The sequence below is a fragment of the Thalassophryne amazonica genome, chromosome 7, assembly GCF_902500255.1.
Source record: "Thalassophryne amazonica chromosome 7, fThaAma1.1, whole genome shotgun sequence".
NCBI classification, from domain to species: domain Eukaryota; kingdom Metazoa; phylum Chordata; class Actinopteri; order Batrachoidiformes; family Batrachoididae; genus Thalassophryne; species Thalassophryne amazonica.
The window spans coordinates 98,824,067-98,848,598 of record NC_047109.1 but is presented as its reverse complement, the minus strand read 5'-3'; the positions used below and the strand labels follow the sequence as shown (position 1 = coordinate 98,848,598).

Below are 24,532 nucleotides of genomic sequence, written 5' to 3'. Positions count from 1 at the left end.
AAAACTGTTTCAACTATTGTTTGTGATCCATATGCTGTATGTCTTGGTGTTTTAACGTATCATGGTGTATTACAGTTGAAAGCACCTAATTTTGGGTGTAATTTCACAAAAGATAACCCTGACCGTATGTTAGCTAAGTCATTATTTGCACTCTTTGCTAACATGCTATGACAAAATCAAAACTTTGTTGTTGTCCAAATATTTAATGGAACTAACAGTACTTTCAGAGTCATCTTGAACTGGAAATAGTTCTGCTTCCACAACAATTAGGGTTTGGTCAACTAATGAAAAAAATTAGTCCACTAGTCAACCAATCATCAACTAATGCTGATAATTAATAAACAAGTTCGTGTAAGTAGTGAAACTCCCAAACTGACTTTATTTAAGGTACAGAACCAAGGTCTTGTAGATTTCCTGACTTTTGGAAATAAAAGCAGTCATTTTTGTAACTACGAAACATCTTAAGCTGTAAAGCTGTGTTACTCATTGCCTTAAATAATCGTGCAATTATTCACCAAAAGGAACGAAGGAAATTTCGCATCATATTCCTGTTGTCATGGTAACCTATATACAATTCATTTTGACGTTAGTTACAATTTTCAAGTCAGGAGCCATTGTAAATCAATCCAACAATGGAAATGTACACATTAAATTCTCTCTGTAAAACAGAGGCCTCAAACTGGTTACAGAGAGTTGAACATTAATAATTAACCATTTTAGAAAATAATAGGCAAAAACACAGAATTTATGTTGCAAAAAGTTATACGTTGATTTACCACTTATCAGTGACATGTACATCTCTGGAAATGTGGGATGTACAAATTATTCCCCTTTAGTCACCTATAAATTAATTTTTTTTAAAAGTGTAACAGTCCACAATCACATTCTTCTGCCATTTCATTTCTTGGTGTGAATTACAATATTTTAAATAGTACTCTAATGTGCTAATGGGAATTAAGCCCAGTGCACATGAATTCTCTGTTTTTGATGACAGTTTGCTGGTTAATCACCCTACACATGCGGTGAGCATGATCTTGTAATTGTGTGAAGGCTGCTTGAAAATGTTACCTAGTGTTTCCAGATGATTAACTCCTGATTGCTAAAAGGTTAAGTAATACATACGGATACTCGTAAGCAGTGTTGCCACAGTTACTTTGAAAAAGTAATCCAATTACTGATTACTGATTACTTCTTGAAAAAGTAACTTAGTTACTTTACTGATTACTCAATTGTAAAAGTAACTAAGTTAGATTACTAGTTACTTTTTAGTTACTTTCCCCAGCTGTCGACAACAACCCTCTGCCACGTCAACATGACAATACCTGTTTTGCCAAAACTCACTTTATAGTCACCCTTTCTTGACTTCAATAAAAATAAATACTTGTTTTTATAAAAAGTAAAATAAAGACCTCTTTCTTGACCTCATATTTAACTGTTGACAGCACTGTAACAGTAAAGCTTGCAATTTCTAACCTACATTGTTTATAAATGTAACTATTAAATTCTTTCTAACATTTTTCTAACATTTAAATTCTCTCTAAACATTCTACTTGTCGAAATTATTATTAAGTAGTATTAATAGTTGTAGTAAAAAAAAAAAGGGCTTCAAAACCGGACCTTTAATCTAGGGGTGTTGTGGGGGGGCACATCCCTGCCCCACGCCCCCATTCCATCTGGATTCGCCCCTGCTTTGGCGTTTGAGCACAAAGAATGTATAACATTTATTTATGCAGAAAACAGGACCAGATTTACAGGTAAGAAAGTTTTATTGCGATTTTACATCATGTGGTCCTCAGAACGAGAGTTTAGGTGCATTTGAGTGGAAAATAGTGTTAGTTGTTGATGCTTCGCGGAGGATCAGCTGTTTTTAGCAGCAGATACTGAGTGGCTCAGCTCAGAATTCTAAATAAAGGAGGGGGAAAAAAAGCATAAAAACGTCTTTGTAAAGCTCAGTGCAGGTGTGCTGATCACCGCACTTTAAAAGGTGAGGACGAGTCGTAGCTGCTGCAAAAAACCGCGGATGAAAAGCTCACAGCTCACTTAAAGTGGGCAGTTCAGTTGAACCCCGACCTCCTGCCCACAGACCAAGTTTAATGCTGCTGTTGACCCACAATGTAAAAATAATAGTAACGCACAGTGATTTAGGGGAGTAACTTTAATCTGACTACTGATTTGGAAAGATTAACGCGTTAGATTACTCGTTGCTAAAAAAAAAAAAGTGGTTAGGCATCACTGCTCATAAGCATGATCACATCACGCCCATTCTCGCCTCTCTCCACTGGCTCCCTGTGAGTTTTAGAATCAATTTTAAGATTTTATTGTTTGTTTTTAAGTCACTAAATGGCCTGGGACCTCAGTATATTGCTGATCTTATACATATCTACGCCCCCACGAGAGCATTGAGAGCCGCTGATCAGCGCTGTCTTGTGCCAAAAAGCAGACAAAAGACCAGGGGAACCAGAATGAGCTGCCCACTCATATCAAAATAGCTCCCACCCAGGATATTTTTAAATCTCGTTTAAAAACTTATTTTTATTACATGGCTTTTAATACTGCATGAGAGTTGCATGGTCTTCTGTCTCTGTTTTTATTGTATTTTTATCTTTTAGTGTTGTATCTTATGTGATATCTTCTTTTTATATATGTTTTTAATCTGCTGTATTTTATTTTATTTTTATTTTATTTTTTTATACTTTATCTATTGTGCAGCACTTTGGTTACCTTGTTGTTTCTTAAAATGTGCTATACAAATAAAGGTGGAATGGATTGGATTGGATACCCAGAAACATTTGTGATTGAAAAACAAAATGAACAAAATACTTGAACCACAGGGTGTGTATGATGCCTTTCATTCATTAATATATTTGGTATTGTGAGGGTCCTGGATTAATCTTTTTCTTTTATGCGCCTGGTATGAAAACGGGACGTGGTGTTGCGTGATGAGCTTTGGCTTGACCGTTGTTCCTCAGTAAAATATTTTGATTTTTCCGCTCAGACCTCCCTGATTTTGTTGTTTTTGGTACTCTTTGTGCTCTGCTAAAAATAAGACGAATAAAAATGTGGCCATAAATTTGAATATTTTCCTTTTGTTTTCACAAGTCAAATCTCCCACCTCCTGTGTGGCAGCCATGTGTTCATTTCTCAAACAAAGACCTTAAACGTGGAATAGATGAGGTCACTTGGCCCAGCTACAAACTGAAAACTCAGCATGGTGTCGTGTCAGCAGCAGGTGTGTGTGCTGTTCAGCAATTCACCGTCATGTGGTACCATCAGTGATTGAAATGACTAGTGAATTTAAAAAAAAAAACCCCACTAACGGCATATTTCTACACAGGGCAGTACTATGTGCCAATGCAGATTTTGCATCTTACCTACAGGGCCTTTCACTTGTATTCCCATTCTCCCATTTTTCATGAGTTGAAGTAGATCTAAGACTAATTCTATATACACAAAAGGTTTATTTTCCTCAAATTTTTTTTCAATGTTTTAAAGATCTGTATTTGGAGGCACTTCACCTTTACCAAGATTATCCATACCTGGTCAGTGTCACACATCAAGATGCTGATTAAACTGCATGACTATTGCACAGCTGTTCCTTAGACTGGTCACAATAAAAGGCCAGTCTAAAGTCAAAAATTCAACAACAATTCAACAAGTCAACAAAATTTAACTAAGCTTTTACTTCAGTGCATGAAAAATGGGAACAAAAACAAAGTAGGCCATGGGATGAGGTCTGAAAAGATGAACTTTAGTTTGACATCTAAATCTCACATAGATTGTCGTAGTCAAACACATTCTTCGCCTGGAAAAATACATTGCAAGTTTTATTATAATGCTATAATACCTATCGATCGATCGCTCGATCTATGCTGGAGCACTGAAGTTGTAAGCATTATTACTGTACGTAACTGAGATCTGGAGATTTTCACCTGTGTGCAAAATAGACAGTGAAGCAGGTTAAAAAAAAATTAATCAGTGAAAAATAGAGACTGAAACTTTCATCTGCATGAGAGTTCAGTGAAGAAATATCAAATTTGAACCTGGATGATATTTCCATAAAATCTGTTACATAAAATCTTTATTATCTAACATATAATATTATTGATATCTTTATTTAGGATTTAATTCAGACAATAAAACAGACAATTACTTAGCAAATTGATTTGGATTTAATTCATATTCAAATATATTCAAATTTGGATTTACATAACAGAGTAGTGACACTAAAATATGTTTCTGTGTAGGCTCTTAGTTGTCCAGGTGGTTTCCATAGTAGAGAAGCTTGAATCTTCGACTGGACTGGGTTGCTTGACGCGAGGACGTTTCGCTTCAAACTACTACTATGAAAACTACTACTGCTATTCAAACTACTACTATGGACACAAAAATAATTAGTACCAGAAAAAATACAGATTTTCAACATGTAACATATAGTTTGGATTGACAGATACCATTTATTTTTCCTGGTCATTACTACCTAATTACACCTTGATTGATAGGCAATTAATATGCAAATTTGCTCTCCAGAAAACTATATTTCTGGAAAGAACACCCTCAAATTATCCTAAAACAAGTGTTTTGTTGTTGTTGTTGGTTTGCTCACCTGGCAAATGAAACTTAATTTCCACCCACAGTATCTGGCATCATCCGATGGCCTAAAAGTTTTATATTTATATTTTGGATACTTTTTGAGTTTCATGTGCAGCGTCATCTGGAAAGTATTCACAGCTCTTCACTTTTTCCACACTTTGTAGCCTTATTCCAAAATGGATGAAAGTCTCTTTTTTTTCCTCAAAATTATACACACAATACCCCGTAATGGTTAAAAAAAAATTTTGTTTGTGGGTTGGTTTTTTTTTTTAGATTTTTGCAAATTCATTAAAAATAAATGAAGCTCAAAACTGAGTTCAGGTGCATCCTGTTTCCACTGATCATCATTGAGATGTTTCTGCAGCTTAATCAGGGTCCACATGGAACAAATTCAGTTGATTGGACATGATTTGGAAAGACCAGTGTTGTATAAAGTACCGGAAAATCACACTTAAGTAAAAGTACAGATACCCATTAAAAAATGACTTTGGTAGAAGTTCAAGTCACTGATTGAAATGCTAGTATCTAGTATTTATTGTACTTAAGTATGACAAGTAATGTACAACTAAATGTGCTCAAGTATTGAAAGTAAAAGTACAAGTAAATGTTAATAATAAAAAACGGACTGATTTTTTTTTTTTTAATAAAAGTTTATCTAGGCTTGTAAATGACTGGTAGTATTAGTCAAAATACTGAAAATTGTGCACATCACACAAAAACAGAAACAAGGTTTCAAAACCTAAACGAGAGTAGGCTACTCACTAGGTGTTCACAGGAAACAGTTATTTATTTCTATATGTATTTATTTATTTTCATTGTTACATGGTTTTATCTTTTCTGTTGTTTTGTTTCATTAGGTTCTTTTTGTCTCTTTCTCTAAAATTGTATTGTAACATTATTAGTCTATTATTATTGACTATTATTGTCTATTATGTAGACTATTATTGTTGTTGCTATTATTAATATATGAATAAAAATACATTTAAAAAAATACAATTTGACTCTTTTACGACAACGAACACTGAGCCATTAATTATACAGAAAACAAATCAACACAAACGTGCTGATGCGAACAGCTTAATGCTAACTTTAATATTGAAAACGCCATAGACATGCTAACGCATTAGCATGGGTCCCGTTTTTAAGTTATAGAATACATCTATCAACTGTTTCAGAAGACCATAACAGGTCGGTTTAACATAAAAATATTAAATATTACTCACAGACATATGCTCTTTAGGGTTTTAGCGGGAAAAAATTAGGATAAAGCGAAATAAAATCCACAAATCGTAGATCAAAGCACTGCTTTGACCTGCGAATGACTGCTTCGATTGGTTCAAGGTTCATAGCAAAGCCGCGCTGCAGAAAAGTTGATTACAGATCCGCTGCAGGTCTTTAATCAATGCAGAGAAATTATCATTTTCCTGACATACACCCCACAAGTGCACAACTGCAAAAAGCCTATCGGACATGCCTCATCACAAATCGGCCTGACTTCGTTGCAGTCACTAGTAACCAGTGGTGTCTCTGGGTGAAAACACAACTTTTTTTGTGTGTGTTTGTGTTTTTTTTGTTTTGTTTTGGGGTTTTTTTTGTAACGAGTAACGGCATGGCGCATAGAAAATGTATTGGAGTAGAAATATGCAATTAAGGTCGGAAATGTAGTGAAGTAAAAGTGAAAGTAAGCTGAATTTAAAAAAACTCAAGTAAAGTACAAAGTCTCCCAAAACGTACTTACAGCAGTCAATTATTTTTACTTTGTTACTATACAACACTGGGAAAGACACACACCAGTCTACATATAAGGTCCCACAGTTGACAGTTCATGTCAGAGCACAAACCAACAATGAAGTCAAAGGAATTGTCTGTAGACCTCTGAGACAGGATTGTCTGGAGGCACAAATCTGGGGAAGAGTACAGAAACATTTCTGCTGCTTTGAAGGTCAAAATGAGCACAGTGGCCTCCATCATCCATAAATGGAAGAAGTTGGGACCCACCAGGACTCTTCATAGAGCTGATTGTCTAATCGGTGGAGAATGGTGTAATTTCCCCCTGTTCTTTTATGTAAGATTCTGCCAATTACCAAAAACCAAACCACTATATTTCTCATTTTGAATTTATTGAAGTTCACGTGGAAGTCAGGCCTGGGCCTCTCACAGACATCGTCCATCTTGTGAAAAGACCATGACTGTGACTTGCGCAACACTTTTATACCATGGGGCGTTTACAGTAGGTGTGGTTTAGTCTCACATTTCTAATGTTACTGGCTCTCGCCAACAGGGGGAGCTCTCCCTGTATCTGGAACTTACACATGATGGAAGTGAAGCTTAACTCATATATTTACACTTTAAACCAGGTTTCAAAACTTTCAAACAGATAACACAGACAAGCACAATGAATTAGCACAGATATTATCTAACAAGGGCCTTAGTTTGGGAGGTGACCAAGAACCCGATGGTGACTCTGTCAGAGCTGCAGCATTCCTCTGGGGAGAAAGGAGAACCTTCCAGAAGGACAACCATCTCTGTAGCAAACCACCACTCAGGCCTGTATGGTAGAGTGGCCAGACGTAAGCCACTCCTTAGTAAAAGGCACCTGGCAGCCCACCTGGAGTTTAACAAAAGGCACCTGAAAGACTCTCAGACCATGAGAAACAAAATTCTCTGGTCTGATGAGACAAAGATTGAACTCTTTGGTGTGAATGCCAGGCGTCATGTTTGGCGGAAACCAGCTCCATCCCTACAGTGAAGCATGGTGGTGGCACTATCATGCTGTGAGGATGTTTTTCAGTGGCAGGAACTGGGAGACTAGTCAGGATTAAGGGAAAGATGAATACAGCAATGTACAGAGACATCCTGGATGAAAACCTGCTCTAGAGCGCTCTTGACCTCAGACTGGGGTAGCTGTTCATCTTTCAGCAGGACAATGACCCTAAGCACACAGCCAAGATATCAAAGGAGTGGCTTCAGAACAACTCTGTGAATGTCCTTGAGTGGCCCAGCCAGAACCCAGACCTGAATCCGATTGAACATCTCTGGAGAGATCTGAAAATGGCTGTGCACTGACACTCCCCATCCAACCTGATGCAGCTTGAGAGGTGCTGCAAAGAGGAATGGGCAAAACTGCCCAAAGATAGGTGCACCAAGCTTGTGGCGTCATATTCAAGAAGACTTGAAACTGTAATTGCTGCCAAAAGTGCATCAACAAAGTATTGAGCAAAGGATGTCAATACTTATGTACATGTGATTGCTTAGTTTTTTATTTGTAATAAATTTGTAATAATTTCAATAAACTTTTTTTCATGTTGTCATTATGGGGTTCTGTGAGTAGAAATTTGAGGGGGAAAAATTGATTACCTCTATTTTGGAATAAGGCTGTAACATAACTAAAATGTGGAAAAAGTGAATCGCTGTGAATACTTTCCAGATGCACTGTACATAGACAAACAGGCAGGAGGCTGTCCTCTATTGTTGGGTGGAGGTAAATCATCAGGCCTGTACTCTGACATCCTCTTGAAATCCAGACTTTTCCATGTAGCACACCTGTTATTAATGGAAAATTCATACCGTGAGAGGCCGGAGCTCCCTCTGGGTTTTATACAGCTCACATACAGCAGCGTACAGCAAATAAACCTTGTGTGAGAGATTTGTGGTGGCCTCCCAAGCTGTCTAACCCACTGTTTGACTGCCACTTGCCAGCAAGTTGTAACTACAAGCAGCACGGTGAAGTTGCAGCGGACTAAAACTGACATATATGTCAGGAAGCATAAGCTTACAGTGACAGACACTCAGCACCTAAAAGCATGTGTTCAGCCCCCCCCCAATCAGTTTATTCGATTGTTGCATACCGACAAACTTGTTTCCCAGTTTGGAGCTCTTGAGTCTTCCTTTAGTTATCCAAAGACTGAGAACACCAATCGCCTTTTAGTAACATCTGTGAGACTTCATGTCCCTGGTGGCAAAGTCCATTAAACTGACATTTACATTTTATGTCCAGCAGCAACCAAGAAGCAGCAGTGATTAAAATTCTTTGCACTCAGTGTGATGTGTAAGCCAGTGAAGTCTGGGAGGTTATGTGCCGAAAGACTGCACACCAGTTTAACTATCTGGAAAGCTACAATAATATTTTCACCAAAAGAAATGCCATTTTTGCCATCTGGGATCATTCCAAAAAAATAAAATATTTGTAGGATCACTGAGTGAACAAACCCTAATATCTGGTGATTTTGATCTCTTTACATTCTGCATTGTCATTTTTTAAACCCTAAAGAGGAACTCGTAATGATTTAGCTGTTCTCCACGAAGTCATTACAAGTCGAGTCAAGTCCTGCCAACCTCCCCATCAGCAATCAACCTATAATGACTTAGTGGAGATCCACACTACCAAATGAGGCTAAGGTAACTAACTGTATTATTTTTAAATTAATTCGGATTTAGTAAGGTAAATATGTGAAATGGTAAATGGACTGCATTTATATAGCGCTTTTCTATCTGCATCAGACACTCAAAGCGCTTTACAATAATGCCTCACATTCACCCCCAATGTGAGGGTGCTGCCATACAAGGTACTCACCACACACCAGGAGCAATAAGGGGATTAAAGACCTTGCTCAAGGGCCATTAGTGATTTTCCAGTCAGGCTGGGATTTGAACCGAGGATCTTCTGGCCTCAAGCCAAATGCCTTAACCACTAGACCATTACCTCCCCCATGTTCATATTTACCTCCATATAGGGACCCTCTTCATGCTCCCAGACACTTTTGACATTTTCGCGCTTTCACTAAAAAAAAGAAGCACCTTACTCTGTTTTTAGCTTGCTGCATGCAATTACACTATAAACTGATTAACCTAAGATGTGTTTGTATTCTAAATCAATACTGAAGTAATTACAGTGATTGTTATTCCAAGTATTAAAAAAAATTACCCCCAAAACATCTCATGAAAATTCATTAAGGTATATCTTATATATTATATTCCAATGCTAAGGTGGAACTATGCCAGTATACAAATGTATATCTAAATATCTAAAAAGGAAGAGTAAAATAGGAGAGTAGAAAAGAGTAGAGTAGAGCCACTTAGGTGCCTGGTCTTGAGAACCAGGGATGGTAGGTTAAAAAGCTTTTTTATCCCATGGGAACTCTCCCTACCCACCCAAGCAGCTCAAGAAAAAGGTATATATAATATAATAAGTAATAAGACATAAGAAGGATAAGACATCACAGGAGAAGATTGTAGTAAAGGTAATTGGTATGTAGACTAGTAGTGAAATCAAATATAGTTAATAGGCTAAGCTGTAGAAGCAGAAGCTGTGTGTGTGAGTGTACTGGTACAGTATCTATCTAAAGTAACTGTTAGCATACTATAGGAAAATAAAAAGTATAATCGTTATGCTATCAAATGGAAACCTAAGAACTTAGGTACTATATGTTGATGTCTTTAGAGGAACACATAAACTGATGAATCATTAAAAATCTACACCATGTAAAATAGAATTGTAAATGGTAAAAATAAGCTAGTTGTGGTAGAAGAGCTAAATTACCCGTGAATAAGCCAACCATACCCAGCAAGCTAACACGATAAACAAAAACGGTAATTAGTGTGTAAAGTATAATAGCGTGGTTAAACCTACAGTAACAGTATTAACAAATACATATAAAACAAATGTGGGCAAAAGTATGAATTAATGTGGGTTATCAAACACAAAAGAACCAACTATTTTGTAAGCTATGATGAATGTTGCTAAGGCCAGCTAGATAAGCTAATGTTAGCTGTTAGATATAACTAATTGTACCCCACTCCTCCAATATTTACTTAAATATAATAATATTAAAAAGGGGGGAACAAGAAAAAGCGTGTAGAAATGTATATGGAGACATAAGTACATATATTTGCAGAAAAGAGAAAAACGGCGGCCGTTTTAATCACCAAACGTGCAGCAGGTTGAAAAATGTCAGAGCTCCCCTTTAATATTTTATGAAAAAAGTTGTACTGTATAAAAGCTACTTACTCTACTTGGATTTTATTATTTTATAAGACGTAAAACATAAGGGTTAAATCAGAAGCTTAGCAAATATGAATGCAACACAAGCTCAAAAAGTATAAAAATGATGTTATAATGCAAAGAAGCTATTCTAACGTTACAATTCCTGTGTACGTAATGCTCAGGCGGTTATTACTAACAAGACTATGTGCCTGTAATGACATCACTCTCCGACTGAGATTCCAGTACATGGTGAAAGCCAAATGTGCATGTCTGTTTATAACTGTTTAGATCCACAAACAGCCGGTCTCAGCTGGGTATCAGGTGTTGGATGTTGTTGCATGTGAGTTATTACAACAAAGAAACACAATATTTCTTTCAATAAATATCAGTAGAAACAACTAAAAGACCAAAAGTATAAAATAATACAACCCCTCTGACCAAATAACTTCTAATACCAAAAATATTTTCCAAAATGCACAAGCGATGATCTAAATATTGCATTTTTGGGAAGATTTTAATCCTGTCAGGAATCTTTCAGTCCAAGATGTCATATTTAGCAACATCAAGTCAGTGTGCGCTTAACAATCCTAACTGTTGCATCTTCTGAAATAAAAGTATAAAGTGTCAGTTTATCGAAAGGTAATAATGATCTGTTTCATTTCATCAGCAGTAGAGCAGAAGTAAATACAAGATTTACTGCATGTTTAGCTTTAACATGATAAGTAACGTCATTATTCTGTTTGTTTTAATGTTGCATTGAGCTCATTAAACGGCTGCATGGTGTATGTAAATGTAAGGTTGGATCTTGAATAAATGTATAACTTTCAAATGCACAGCAAAGAATGGAAAAACTGTGAAAAGGACCCTTAGCAACATAACCCTTCGATTCATATCTTGGACCGTTAGGGAACCACATCACCAATTAAATGTATTTATCATGTGCATTTATTCTACAACTCCCTGTAGAATAAAGACTGTTTAACTTTCCAAAATACAAAAAAAAAAAAAAAATCCTGACAGATCACTTAAAGGCTGAGATACTTTTTTTTACACAATTAGTCATTTCAAAACACTGAACATCATAGTCCATGAAGACTCCTGTCTGTTATCTCTTCTCCTGCCCATCTCCACTGCAAACAAGAAATGGCTCAGACACAATCCTTGATGCTCTCACCTCCATCTTGAAGACACCCATCATTCCTACCGCACACCTCACCACTGTCACACTGTCCTCACACATGTCCTGCACCACCTTCACATACTTTTCTGCCACTATTGATTTCTTCATACAGTCGCCATTGTGGCAATCCCTTGATAGCAAGGAAGATCATGTCTTGATTGATTACCAGAAGGGATGTGGACATGGAGACAGTCTACCTCCAGGGTTGATCTAGAGATGCCTGTGTGTAGGTTTGTTTAATGTGGCAATGTTATTGCACACCAACAAACACACAATCCTTGACAGATACTTTGCCTGGTCCGATGGTTGGGAAATTCCAGATGATTGAGGTTTGAGGACCTGCTGCAGCCTTCATCACCCTTCACAGCCTTTGGGTTACATTGCATTACTTTGCCATTAGGGACTTCTTCTTTCACCAGGGCCCTGTTAGCTGTTTTGTGTTCAGGATTCCCAGTGAGCCTTCATGGTTACCATAGTGGCCAAAGGGCACACAAGGTCCCCACCGTATTTCACCCCAACAGGCAGTGCTGTACTTGATCTGTTACCCAGGTGTAACGACGCAGATGAGGAGTTGGACATTGCCACCCTCTTCATACAATACTGGTACCCTGACACAAACTTTTTTTACATCCACAAACACCTGATACAAATACTTCTAGTCATCTCTATGCTTATATACTATATACTGTATCAGAACTTTCAAAGGAAATTGCATTTATAATACTCTTTCTCGGGATAAACCATATTTTTACTCACAGATCTTTCCCTCTCCTATCAGCCTGGCTTCCACTATTCCTTTCCATAACTTCATGCTGTATTTGAACAACATTATGTCTGCAGCTCTGTGCTGGTATTCTTTAAAACTGGACCAGCACTCTTCATAAACCTCTCATTTTCAAGGATTTTGTTAAAAAGTCTGCCTAAAAACTCCACTGCTGGTGTACTTCATCATAACACCACCAAGTCTTCTTGTCTTCATTCCTCTCTCCAGGTATAAACCCACAAACCTACTAGCTGTCTTTCTTATGACCTCTAAAGTAGTTGTTCAGTTGTTCAGCATCTCTTCACCTCCATCCAGTGTGTGCCTCTTCTTCTCGCTGAATTTCCTCCTTCAACTTCCATCATCTGATCCTTAGTCCAACCCTCAATCTCTTACTCTTCTTCACCTTCAGTCCCTACAAACCACCGTCCACGCTGTCTTGCTGCACTTGCCCCTACTGCCACCTTGGTCTCCGATCTCTTCGAGGTAGGACACAGCCCACCTGTGAGCACCTTTCTCCTCTGTTATGTCACCATATTCTACTCTGTCTTCTTAAAGTTTGTATTCAATACAGCCATTTTTACCCTTTTTGCAAAATCCAACGTCTCCTCTTCCACATCCCTCTTGTTGACACAGTGCCTACACATCACCTTCTCATCACCTCAGTTCCCTTCACCAAAATTAATCTTTGACTCAAGAATGAATTCAAAGTTTGGGGAGGTGATGGTCAAGTGGTTATAGTGATGAGTTTGTGACCAGAGGATTCTAGTTTCAAATCACTAAGGGTCCTTGGGCAAGGTTCTTAATACCCAAGTTGCTCCTGGTGCACACTTAAACGCTTTGCATAGCAGTACCCTGACACTGTTTTGTGTGTGAATGGGGTGAATGTGAGGCATTGCTGTAAAACACTTTGACTGTGAAAGTGCTATAAAAAAATATAGTCCAAACGTGTTGCAGTTGAGAGACTAAATTCTCTAAATTCTTCCCAGGACCTGTGTCCTATCAGACTGGGGCTCACTATATCTCTGGTTTCTGTAGCATGAAGCAGATGGACCCAGCACTTGTCCACCGCAGGTCATTCCTCAGCCAAAGCTGGTATCTATTTTCAACTGGGTAAACTGGGACAAAGATGAAGTGACGTCCACTGACAGACAGGTAGTGTCCTGTGGACCTACCTGTAATTGAATCCTGGTTACCTCCCGCGCCACAAAACCACCTCCTCCACATTGTAGTAAAGCCAAAACACAAAGATGCTGAAACTTATAGCGCCACACACACTCCTGGCCACAAATGTTACCTCTGATTTTTTTGCTCAAACATTAATGATGTTGTAACGGTCGTGTAAAACCACAGCGTATCATTGTGAGTTCTCAAAAGGCAATATCGACTGTGTGGCCCAACCACTTGGGAGAAGGATCAAAGCCCTACAGCATAGATGACACCTACAGGCTGGCAAACTGTATAAAAGACGGTTGCTATGAGATCCATTTTTGTTTAGAAAGGATTGTGTCATACATCTATTTATAGTAGTGTTGAAGAATTTGCTGCCGCTGGAGTAGCTGTGCCGGTTAGAATAATGCAATATTTCAGCAACCAGTGGTGCTGCCACGCACCTCCACTGAGGACAGGAAACAAAAGTGACTGGCAAGCATTCAGTTGAAGAAACATCCCGTCTGCATCCATGGCACAGTGTCAGGCACTCCATCATTCTCTCTTCTCATCCTCAATCTCTTCCTTTCACTTTAGTCACAGTGTAGAGACACAAGGACAATGTGTAGGCAGTTCATTCATTCATAGCATTATCTTTGTTGAAATATATTTTCTATAGAGTTGGATATTCGGTTGCAAAGTCTGACGTAACGCGTCACGTGATAAATCTCCTTCCAGACCCAAACAAAGAAAACATGTGTTTTTCTCTGCACTTGTTGGATCTGGTGGCACAGTGTAAACAGTGAAAGAATGCCACAGTGTTGTGTGCCCATGTGCACCAATCGACCTGAAACTTTGCTGGATTTGTCTTTCTATAGGTTTCCGACTAATGGCAAAGAAAAAAGTAGATGGCTACAGCTGATAAGGTACATAAACACGACTATATTAGACATGTTACTGCCAAGTGGACCCAACAGATAATGTCACCTTCACAAAAGTATTTAATTTAGATCAGTGCTTGCACTGAAAAAAGAGACTGTTTGAACCAACTTAAAAAAGTGTTACAATTTGTAAAAACCTGAATGAATTAAGTTGTTTGAACTTAAGTTTGTAAGATAGAGTTGATTTAATTTTCAAGTTCAAACAACTTAATTCATTCAGGTTTTTACAATTTGTAACACTTTTTAAGTTGGTTCAAACATTCTCTTTTTTCACTGTGCAAGTGGGACGAGTATCGTTAAGAATCTATAAATTATTTGTTAATCAGTTCGCATTGTGCCGGAGTGAGCTGGTGGTCGGAGATAACAGCTCTGACCACTTAACCATGTCGAAAACACGTTTGTTTTTGTCTCGCCAACGCTCTGCTGAGGAAATGACATTATTCCGACTATTTACCCAGACTGACAACAAATATGACAAAAGTAAGTACTTTTATGCACTTTTTGAGGCATTTTGTGAATGCAGAAATATGCGGTCCTGTGTTATTACACAAACGCACCCTCGCGCATGCTCTGCTGTGGAAAATTAAATTAGCTGCCTAATCAGTCGGTCAGAGTCCGACGATTTAGTCAGACTGACAACAATTATGATTAAAGTAAGTACTTTTATGCATTTTTGTGCTTTCTTGAGGCATTTTGCGAAGGCAGAAATGCGCTCCGACATATATGTAACAGTAACACCCTCTCGTCTTCTGTGGTGTTTAATGGCAGCCAGCATCCTGTGCCATTTGCAACATTTACAGACATCACCTGACCAGAATCCAACAAATTCAAGCCTTTTTTAACCCGTTCTGGTGGACAAGAAAAGAAGATTGTCAACGTAAACAAAGGGACCGGCTCAGCCATCGCTGTAGAGAAATCCACGTGCGCAGTTTTTTTGGGTCCGGAAAGAGATTTATCATGTGACGCGTTACGTCACGGCTTTGCAACCAAATGGCAAAGCTAGAGGGCAGAGTCACGCTTGACCATGTGCCGTCAAAGAGTATGCACTGCCATTATCAAAGAGGGCAAAAAAGCGATGTTTGAATTGACTGTTTACTGCACAGTTCAGTGCTATAAGTGACACAGTGTGATTGTGCTTTCTTGTTTTCAGAAGGAAAATATCATCCAAAATGACATATTCATTTGCCTGCATCGACTGTTGCAACCTCCGGTAATGAGGGATTAACATTTCTTTTTTCTATATTGCAACCAACCAAGTTATACTCTGTGTAGATTTTACTTAAATGCATGCATGCATTCATGCTCTTTAATCCCATGGTCAACTCCAGTATGTGCAGTGAGCATTATTTTGTGCCAAGCTGGAAATTTCATGTTGTTAGGATCTTGAGACAATGATATCACAAGAATTTATCCATGGATGTATTTACATTGCATAATGCACCGCGTGCTGTGTTTAGCGATGATCGAGTCACAAGTGTGTTATGATCCCGAAGCCCCACTATGTCTGCCACGAAGGTACCAAAATTTGAACTCTTTTTATTCTAATTTAATTAATGATATTATTTCAATTAAAAAGCGAACCAAAAACAGGTAGGTATGGCTTTTATGGTCCATGTAAACCCATTGTAGAGACTGTCCTTGGTACTTCTGTATTCACTCAACATGCACCCTATATTGCACATCCGGGTACTTTGTGTCCGTTTTGCCCACTTTGATATTGGCCGCCATGCCCCCATGTAGGCACAGCAGCATTACTTTAGCGGTATAGAGGGAGTGTACACTCTAGCTTCACTATAACCAACTCTATGATATTTTTCTCACAAAAGCTTCATGGGCTGACTGTTGACTGTCCCAGAGGGAACAATCATCGCTCGTTATGACTGTTCACAATACAGAGCTGGTACCGAGGACTGTGCCCATCCCCACGGATCTGGCAATCATGGTGAAAATGGCTCAGTGCACCTTGACTTTGCAAAAAAGTCATTCCAGCAATACCCAAGGATTATCCAGAGATTGAGTACCTTGACTCTGCAGAAAGTCAAGTTGCTATTAGTTGCTGATCAGTGGCCAGAACATTCTGCTATCATGTCCATGAAGTCAACCATCAACCACATCATGGCTCTGCAAGTAGTCACTGAATGCAAGCATGAATGTTGATGAGGCTTCTTTGCAGCCGATGTTGAGTTGTGCAAAACCTCTGAGTCAGATCAGGCTGCTTTGCTGGACATCAATTCATGGGCTCCTCAATAAGTTCCTGATCCTCATAGCAAGGCAGAGTTGTTGAATTCTTCCTGGTGAGTGAAGTGTACTTCTCTGCTCAAATGGTTACTTGGACTGGTAGTTGGGTAAAGTCAAGGAGTCCGGTGACTAGGGTGTCTTCGTTGGTGAGGAAAACTTCACAGACTTTGTTGATGATGCTGTGATGTTTGTAGAATCATCAAAAGCCTTGATTGCTGCACTTGAAAAGATGAGTGAGGATTACCAGAGTCTGGATTTGTTATTGTCCTGGATCAAAACTGAGATCCAGGCTTTCATTTCATTGACTTTCTGAACTTGGCCATGAGAAATGTATCTGTATACAATGAAAATGTCAAACTTTTTGAGAGATGTATTTGATCATGAGGTCGCTGGACAGAAGCACTTTGTGATGCTGATGTCTTCGCAGGAGAATAAACACCAAGCTGCTCATGGTCTTTGTGCTTCTAATTTTACTGTATGCTTGTGAGACTTGGATGCTAACCAGTGACCTAATGTGATGATTAGATGTCTTTGGCACTCAGTCTCTCTGGAGAATCTGCTGAAATTACTTCTTGCCAAATGAGCAATTATCCGAGAGGACTCAGATGAGATTTACTAGTTGCATTGTGAGGGAGCATCACCTGTAACACTGTGGTCGTGTGTTGCCTATGATCCAGCATGCTGGTCCCTCAGTGTTGAGGACACCAGAAACAAGACATGGTCAAGGGGACCCTCCACATATCACCTGGCTGTGCGAGATCGATGGCTACTTTCTGGGTGTGGAGATGGACTAGTAGTCTGCTGGGGTGGCTGCCGGACAGGATCCAGGATGGTTCCATATTTTGGTGCAACTCCCTGCACCAACGCATGAACCCATATCAACCTGACCTTTAGTCTTCAGGCTTGCCTAACGAATAAAAGTTGGAGAGCTGTCAGATTGCAGAGGTGGAGGGTTTACACTCTGAGTGTACCTGTGAGTTTGGTGATGTGCTGTCAGCTTATATCTATCCGATGTAATCTAATTACGTGCAACAGGTTTGAAAACCACACAGGCACACATTTTTAGACACCTTACCTTCAACTTTTGGATTGCATTCTGATGATAGAACCAGTAGATTTTAGGTATAGACTGAATCCACACTGCTGAAAAATAAATAAATGAATACAACCCCAATTCCAATGAAGTTGGGACGTTGTGTAAAATGTAAATAAAAACAGAATACAATGATTTGAAAATCCTCTTCAACCTATATTCAATTGAATACACCACAAAGACAAGATATTTAATGTTCAAACTGATAAACTTTATTGTTTTGTGCAAATATTTGCTCATTTTGAAATGGATGCATGCAACACATTTCAAAAAAGCTGGGATGGAGCAACCAAAGACTGGGAAAGTTGATGAATGCTCAAAGAACACCTGTTTGGAACATTCCACAGGTGAACAGGTTAACTGGAAACAAGTGAGTGTCATGATTGGGTATAAAAGGAGCATCCCCAAAAGGCTCAGCTGTTCACAAGCAAAGATGGGGTGAGGATCACCACTTTGTGAACAACTGCGTGAAAAAATAATCCAACAGTTTAAGAACAATGTTTCTCAATGTTCAATTGCAAGGAATTTAGGGATTCCATCATCTACAGTCCATAATATAATCAGAAGATTCAGAGAAATCTTGTAAATCATGTAAGCAGCAAGGCTGAACCAACATTGAATGCCCGTGACCTTCGATCCCTCAGGCGGCACTGCATTAAAAACCAACATCATTGTGTAAAGGATCTTACTGCATAGGCTCAGGAACACTTCAGAAAACCATTGTCAGTTAACCCAGTTTGTCGCTACATCTACAAGTGCAAGTTAAAACTCTACCATGCAAAGCAAAAGCCATACATCAATAACATCCAGAAACGCCGCCACTTTCTCTGGGCCTGAGCTCATTTGAAATGGATAGACGCAAAGTGGAAAAGTGTGCTGTGGTCTGATGAGTCCACATTTCACATTGTTTTTGGAAATCATGGACGTCGTGTTCTCCAGACAAAAGAGGAAAAAGACCATCCAGATCGTTACCAGCGCAAAGTTCAAATGCCAGCATCTGTGATGGTATGGGGGTGTGTTAGTGCCCATGGCATGGGCAACTTACACATCTGTGATGGCACCATCAATGCTGAAAGGTACATCCAGGTTTTGGAGCAACACATGCTGCCATCCAAGCAACGCCTTTTTCAGGGATGTCCCTGCTTATTTTAGCAAGACAATAACAAGCCACATTCTGCACGTGTTAAAGGTTGAAGAGGATTTGCAAATCATTGTATTCTGTTTTTATTTACATTTTACACAACGTCCCAACTTCATTGGAATCAGAGTTGTAAATAAAAATAATAAAAGCAGAACTATGTTTTGACTGCTTTGTCCGATCCCACTGAAGCAAGTAAGAATCCTTCAGGGAATAAAGCGGTTTTCAACTGTGGCCTCTTAGGTAGGTGGTCACGGGGAAAGGTCAAAGGTCACCATGGGACTTATGAGAACACCCAGGTTCCCTGCTATAACATGAGCAAACTGAAGTGGGGGGAGAGAAGAAAAACAAGGGTCGGAGAAGAAAGTGTTCCAGTAGGAGAATTTATGAATAATTAAATGAGTAAAATCAAAACATGCAATATGTAGCTTGGGATGAAATGACTTTTCACAAAGTGCAATGTGGCTCTCTTCTTCATTCAACAGTCTTGGTGATCTTTACAGCATTCCTTCACGTTTGTCGTCATGGTGCCAGCAGGACAGCCCTGCTATAAAAAGCTGCTTTTCTTCAAACCTGCAGCCAGTGCGACACGGAGACTACAACTGCCTGCAACACCACCCACAAAAGAGAAGGGAAACTTTTCGCCGTGACCCAAATCAGCTCCATGTAACCTGAAGGAAAGACGAGCAAACACCGTTTCTACCGAACATGAAGACGATCGGCATGTCACAAAGAGCCGTTTTTCTCCTCTGCTTTTTGACACAGGTATGTAAACCATCAACGTGGAAGTGATTTGTAGTGTCGCTGTGTTTAGACTTCTGATCCCAGATCAGATGACTTGGCTTGTTTAATTAAAAGTTAAAAGTTAAAACCTGCATAAAGACTTTTCATGAACACATTATTTTGTAACCATTCTAAATCATGTGCTTTCTATAAATCAAATTCTGTCTTCTGAATAGGTGAACTACACTCACTGTTAAACATTTTAGAAGTTTTGTGTCTTGCAGGTTATTCTGTTTGGTTGCTGTGGGGAACGTTCTGAGGGAGGCCCATCACTGTAACAACCTTTTCGTTTTTGTTTTTTTGATTCCAGGTATTTACACTTGCCACATCCCACGTGTGTCCTCAGAGGTGCCAGTGCCCTGAGGAACCTCCCATGTGTCTCCCCGGTGTGCCGCTGATCCTGGATGACTGCGCCTGCTGCCTGGTGTGTGCCCGTCAGAAAGGACAGATGTGCTCTCACGCCAACCCCTGTGACTCCCGGAAAGGCCTGCAGTGTGATAACACAGCTGACGTCCACAAGAGGGCGGGGATCTGTGTCGGTGGGTCACATGTTTTTGGTGATGATTCACATAAACATTTGCAGTCTCATTTTTTATTTAAAGACCTGCAGGTGTGCATCATGTCATACTGTGCAGGACAATCAGACATTTAACAGTAAAGCTACGTCACATTTAGTTAAACCCAATCTAAGAAGCATAGCCACTAAGTGTTTTTGTAGTTAAAATCCGTTGATCTGTATAACCCAGATAGGCTGTTCATCTGCACTCTGTCTCCTACAGCTCAGGTGGGACAGGTCTGCGTTTTGGAAGGTTCTGTCTATCAGAATGGCCAAACCTTCTTCCCCAGCTGTAAATATCAGTGTGTATGCAGAAATGGGCAGATCGCTTGCGTGCCGCGCTGCAACTTGGACGTGATGTTGCCGGGACCGGACTGCCCCATCCCACGAAGGATCCAAGTACCTGGAGAATGCTGTGAAAAGTGGGTGTGTGGGCCTCAGGGTGGGACCCGCACACTGGGTGGCTACGCCATGGCAGGTGAGCAGACGGGGAAATACATTGAGATGTAAACACAAATCACTGTGAAAGGTTAATATGCAGGTCTTTGCATAAATCATTCTGGTCATAGTGGGAGATTTTCTGCGTGCACTGTCATAGAGCTGTAGGACTGAAACACCAAATGTGTGCAATCATGGTCAGAATTATGGTCACACCTGAGTGTAACAGAATTTTAAATTTATTCAGAAACAAATCAGTGAAACAATTTTTTTTTTTTTTTTTTTTTTTTTTTTACAAAATATCAGAAGTTATTGAATTATCATCAACAGCATCAACAACATCAGCAACAACAGAGAATGATTTCAAAGTGAAATTGAAAAAAATTCTCACTGTGCATATAGTTATAGGGGCACTTTGAGGAATTTACAATAAATCACTTTTACAGAAGTTTTATTTGTTTGTTTGTTTTGTTTTTGTAGACAAATGAGGAGATGGATACATGAACCTTTCCAAGTCACTGAATATATCTTTGACTTCACTGACATAAATCAAGAAGAAATACAAACAGTACAGTCCTGTATGTAAATCTGTCTGGAGTAGGTAGTTTTCAAAAACTGAGTGTCCGTGCAAGAAGACCGGTGAGGGAAGCCACCAAGACACTTGTGACAACTCTAAAGGAGTTATAGAATAGGTTTCTGTAGCTGTGATTAGACAGCCTGAGCATAGAGCAACTTTTGTCTCCTGCATAACTAGTTACATGAAAATATACAAAATTTTATTTGTAAAAAACGGGGGTCCTTATAATTATGACCAAGATTGTGACTGTAAAAGGAAGATAAATGATTTTCTTATGATGTCTTTAATGCCTACCTAAATGATACCACCCCCAGTGGTTTATTATTTGTGCAACTTTATCCTTCAACTCCACCACAGTGAGCTGATGTCAAAACAAATTCTGTGACCTGTCAGAGTTTCTGACCAGGTTAAAAGTTGCAGCAGTTGTCAGGAGGTTAACTAGACAGTGACACGCTAATGAGTGCAAAACCCATCACTATAAGGACATTGTATCAGCGAGGAACGTACATTTTATTTCATCACAGCAACCCGAGTCTGACCTTGAATATGTTCAAGGTCACGCAGTGTCAGATGAGAAGTTGAATGCTGTAAACCCACATAAGATTTCTTATTCAAACCCAGCATTCAGCCACTATAAATGACCACAGCTGGAGTGACCTTGACTGTGACCTCCAAGATTACTCAAGGTAAATGCAAATAGTATATTTTTGCAAGGCCACTTATGACTTCCTATCCATATTTAATAGTAAACATGAGCCCACCTGGCACAATTTTACAATTATAAATGATCAAAGCATGCACAACCTTGATTGTGACCTTAAAAGTCCCTCAAGGTCAAATGCAGTAGTATATTTTAAAAGCCCCCATATGACTTCCTATTTATGTTGACGCGTACCCATGGGTTTATCACTTCGGATTTATGAGTTATAAACTTTGGAAATATTTTCCACTGTCTATTTGTATTGTGCAAACATTTTGAGCTTGTGCTGTGACTTTGACCCTTCAATGCTGAAGCTGAAAAGCTAGTGGGTTCATTCTTGGGTGGAACTTCACTAATGCGCAAAATTTGGTTAAACGTCCTCCATTAGTTTTGGAGATATTTTGATGAGACACACATGCAGGTGAGAACAGTAAGTCCTCTGACAACAGTCGGCTTAATTACCAGTTAGAAATGTGTTTGTTAGTGGGTGTAGCTTCTAATGACATGCTTACACCTTCAGTTTTACTGCATTTATATTTAATGTTGGCCCTTTTTTTCCATTGTTCATCAGAACTAACGCTCCTTTCGCTCTGTCTTCCTGCAGCGTATCGACAAGAGGACGCTGTGAGCTTTGACGGCTGGGACCCCAGCCTGAACTGTATTGAGCAGACCACAGAGTGGAGCGCCTGCTCTCAGACCTGCGGCATGGGTTTGTCCACCAGAGTGACCAATAAGAACCGCCAGTGTGAAATGGTGAAGCAAAGCCGGCTGTGCATGATCAGACCGTGTGACGACCAGCAGCACCACGTGCAGCCAACACTAAACGTATGTTAAACCCTATGTACCCGGAGAGTTAATGAAAATATGTCATTTTGTTATGTTAACGTCAGTGGATTTCAAGGTGAAGGATGACAGAAGGATGATCAGAGTGTATTTAAATTGAAAATTAAAAAAAGCTCTCAAAAATATGTAACTAAAGCCTGATTTTAGAAATCAACAACAGACATTTACGGGTGATTCTTAGACTACGGGCACTTATTATGTCCTTTGATCATATTGTATGAAAAACAGAAAAAAGGGGAAATTTCACACTTTTATAGTTATCTTTACAATGAAAGTGTTAAGAAATTTGTTCTAGTAGTCTATGATGACATTTTCACCTTTTTTCAGCATCATTATATGCAAATATTGCTGTTTTGTGCTTGTCCCACACCCAGACTTTTGATCTTCAATGATAAAAATGAATGGTAAAGAAACGTTTTTTCTAATGTTTTAAAATATCTCTGAATAAAATATCAGTAAAATAATAACATAAACATAAAAAAACATAAAAACATAATTGGGGTATTCAATGTCATACAACTGTTGTAATTTGTTTAAACAAAATGTAGTTGTCCCACACTATTGCCATAATTTCCACCACAACACTAATGTCCCTTTAAACTGTTTGTATGAAAGATTGTTTGGGTAGTTTCTATGGAGATAAACAGTGACATCAGAGCACATGTATATAGCGCCAAATCACAACAAACAGTTGCCCCAAGGCGCTTTATATTGTAAGGCAATGGTGTGGTGGAAATTACATTTACAAGGCCCGTAGTTAAAGAATCACCCTTACACAGCAAAATGATTCCTCTCATCCTACAGAGAGGCATGAAGTGCCAGAAGATGGTGAGGAGCGAGAGCGCCACCCATCTGTCCTATAAGAACTGCACCAGCCTGCTGGCCTACAAGCCTCGTTACTGCGGCTCCTGCACAGACGGCCGCTGTTGTACTCCCCACAGGACCAAGACCGCCCTGGTGGACTTCCAGTGTACCAGTGGCAAAAGTGGCAAGAGGCCCATCATGGTGATCCTGACCTGTGCTTGTCACCACAACTGCCCGCGAGACAACGCTGCATGGCAACGCTCAGAGCCGGGATTCAGCAGCATCATGATATAGTTCCCATATACTGTAGGTTGTGTCTTACATTATTATGTCAAAGGAGAGTAAATTAAAGCTACAGTGTGCAGGATTTAGGGGCGTTTATTAGCATAAATGTAATGTAGCATTTATTCCACCACCATGTTGATACAGTAAGGGACATGATTACTCCACCGTTTGCATTCTGCAGTGCAGCCATAAGACTGAGGAAAAATGAAGTCTACTGTCTACTAGTGTAAGCTACCAAGTTTGTGAATCCTTGATTTTGTAAAATGAAGGCTCATATATTGTTAATCACAAGAGAAGGCAAAGCAGCATGAATCCCCGTCCACAAAGAGACAAAAATGTGAAAGGAAACAAAACTGTAAGCTGAAGTGGCATAATGCAATCTGCAACCTCACCACTAGATGTCGCTGACTCCTACACACTGTAGCTTTAATATAATAATTTGAGTTGTAATCATTGATATGAGTTTCATTCCAT

The 24,532-nt window shown here is 39.2% G+C and overlaps 1 protein-coding gene across 1 annotated transcript; it reads left to right on the top strand.

Moving 5' to 3' along the window:
• Positions 1-19,722: 19,722 nt before the first annotated feature.
• LOC117513356 (CCN family member 3-like) lies at positions 19,723-24,293 on the top strand. Its single transcript, XM_034173573.1, has 5 exons — positions 19,723-19,837; positions 20,166-20,394; positions 20,635-20,889; positions 22,731-22,951; positions 23,774-24,293. Exons 1-5 carry the CDS (start codon positions 19,781-19,783, stop codon positions 24,065-24,067), a joined length of 1,056 nt encoding a protein of 351 aa, XP_034029464.1. The 5' UTR covers positions 19,723-19,780; the 3' UTR covers positions 24,068-24,293.
• The last annotated feature ends 239 nt before the right edge of the window (positions 24,294-24,532 follow it).

Bases quoted from the DNA above. Each gene is read 5' to 3' on its own strand.
- LOC117513356 (XM_034173573.1), top strand. From the start codon at position 19,781: ATGAAGACGATCGGCATGTCACAAAGAGCCGTTTTTCTCCTCTGCTTT. The intron at 20,890-22,730 runs GTGAGCAGACGG...GTCTTCCTGCAG, and splicing joins GGGTGGCTACGCCATGGCAG to CGTATCGACAAGAGGACGCT. The intron at 22,952-23,773 runs GTATGTTAAACC...CTCATCCTACAG, and splicing joins ACGTGCAGCCAACACTAAAC to AGAGGCATGAAGTGCCAGAA.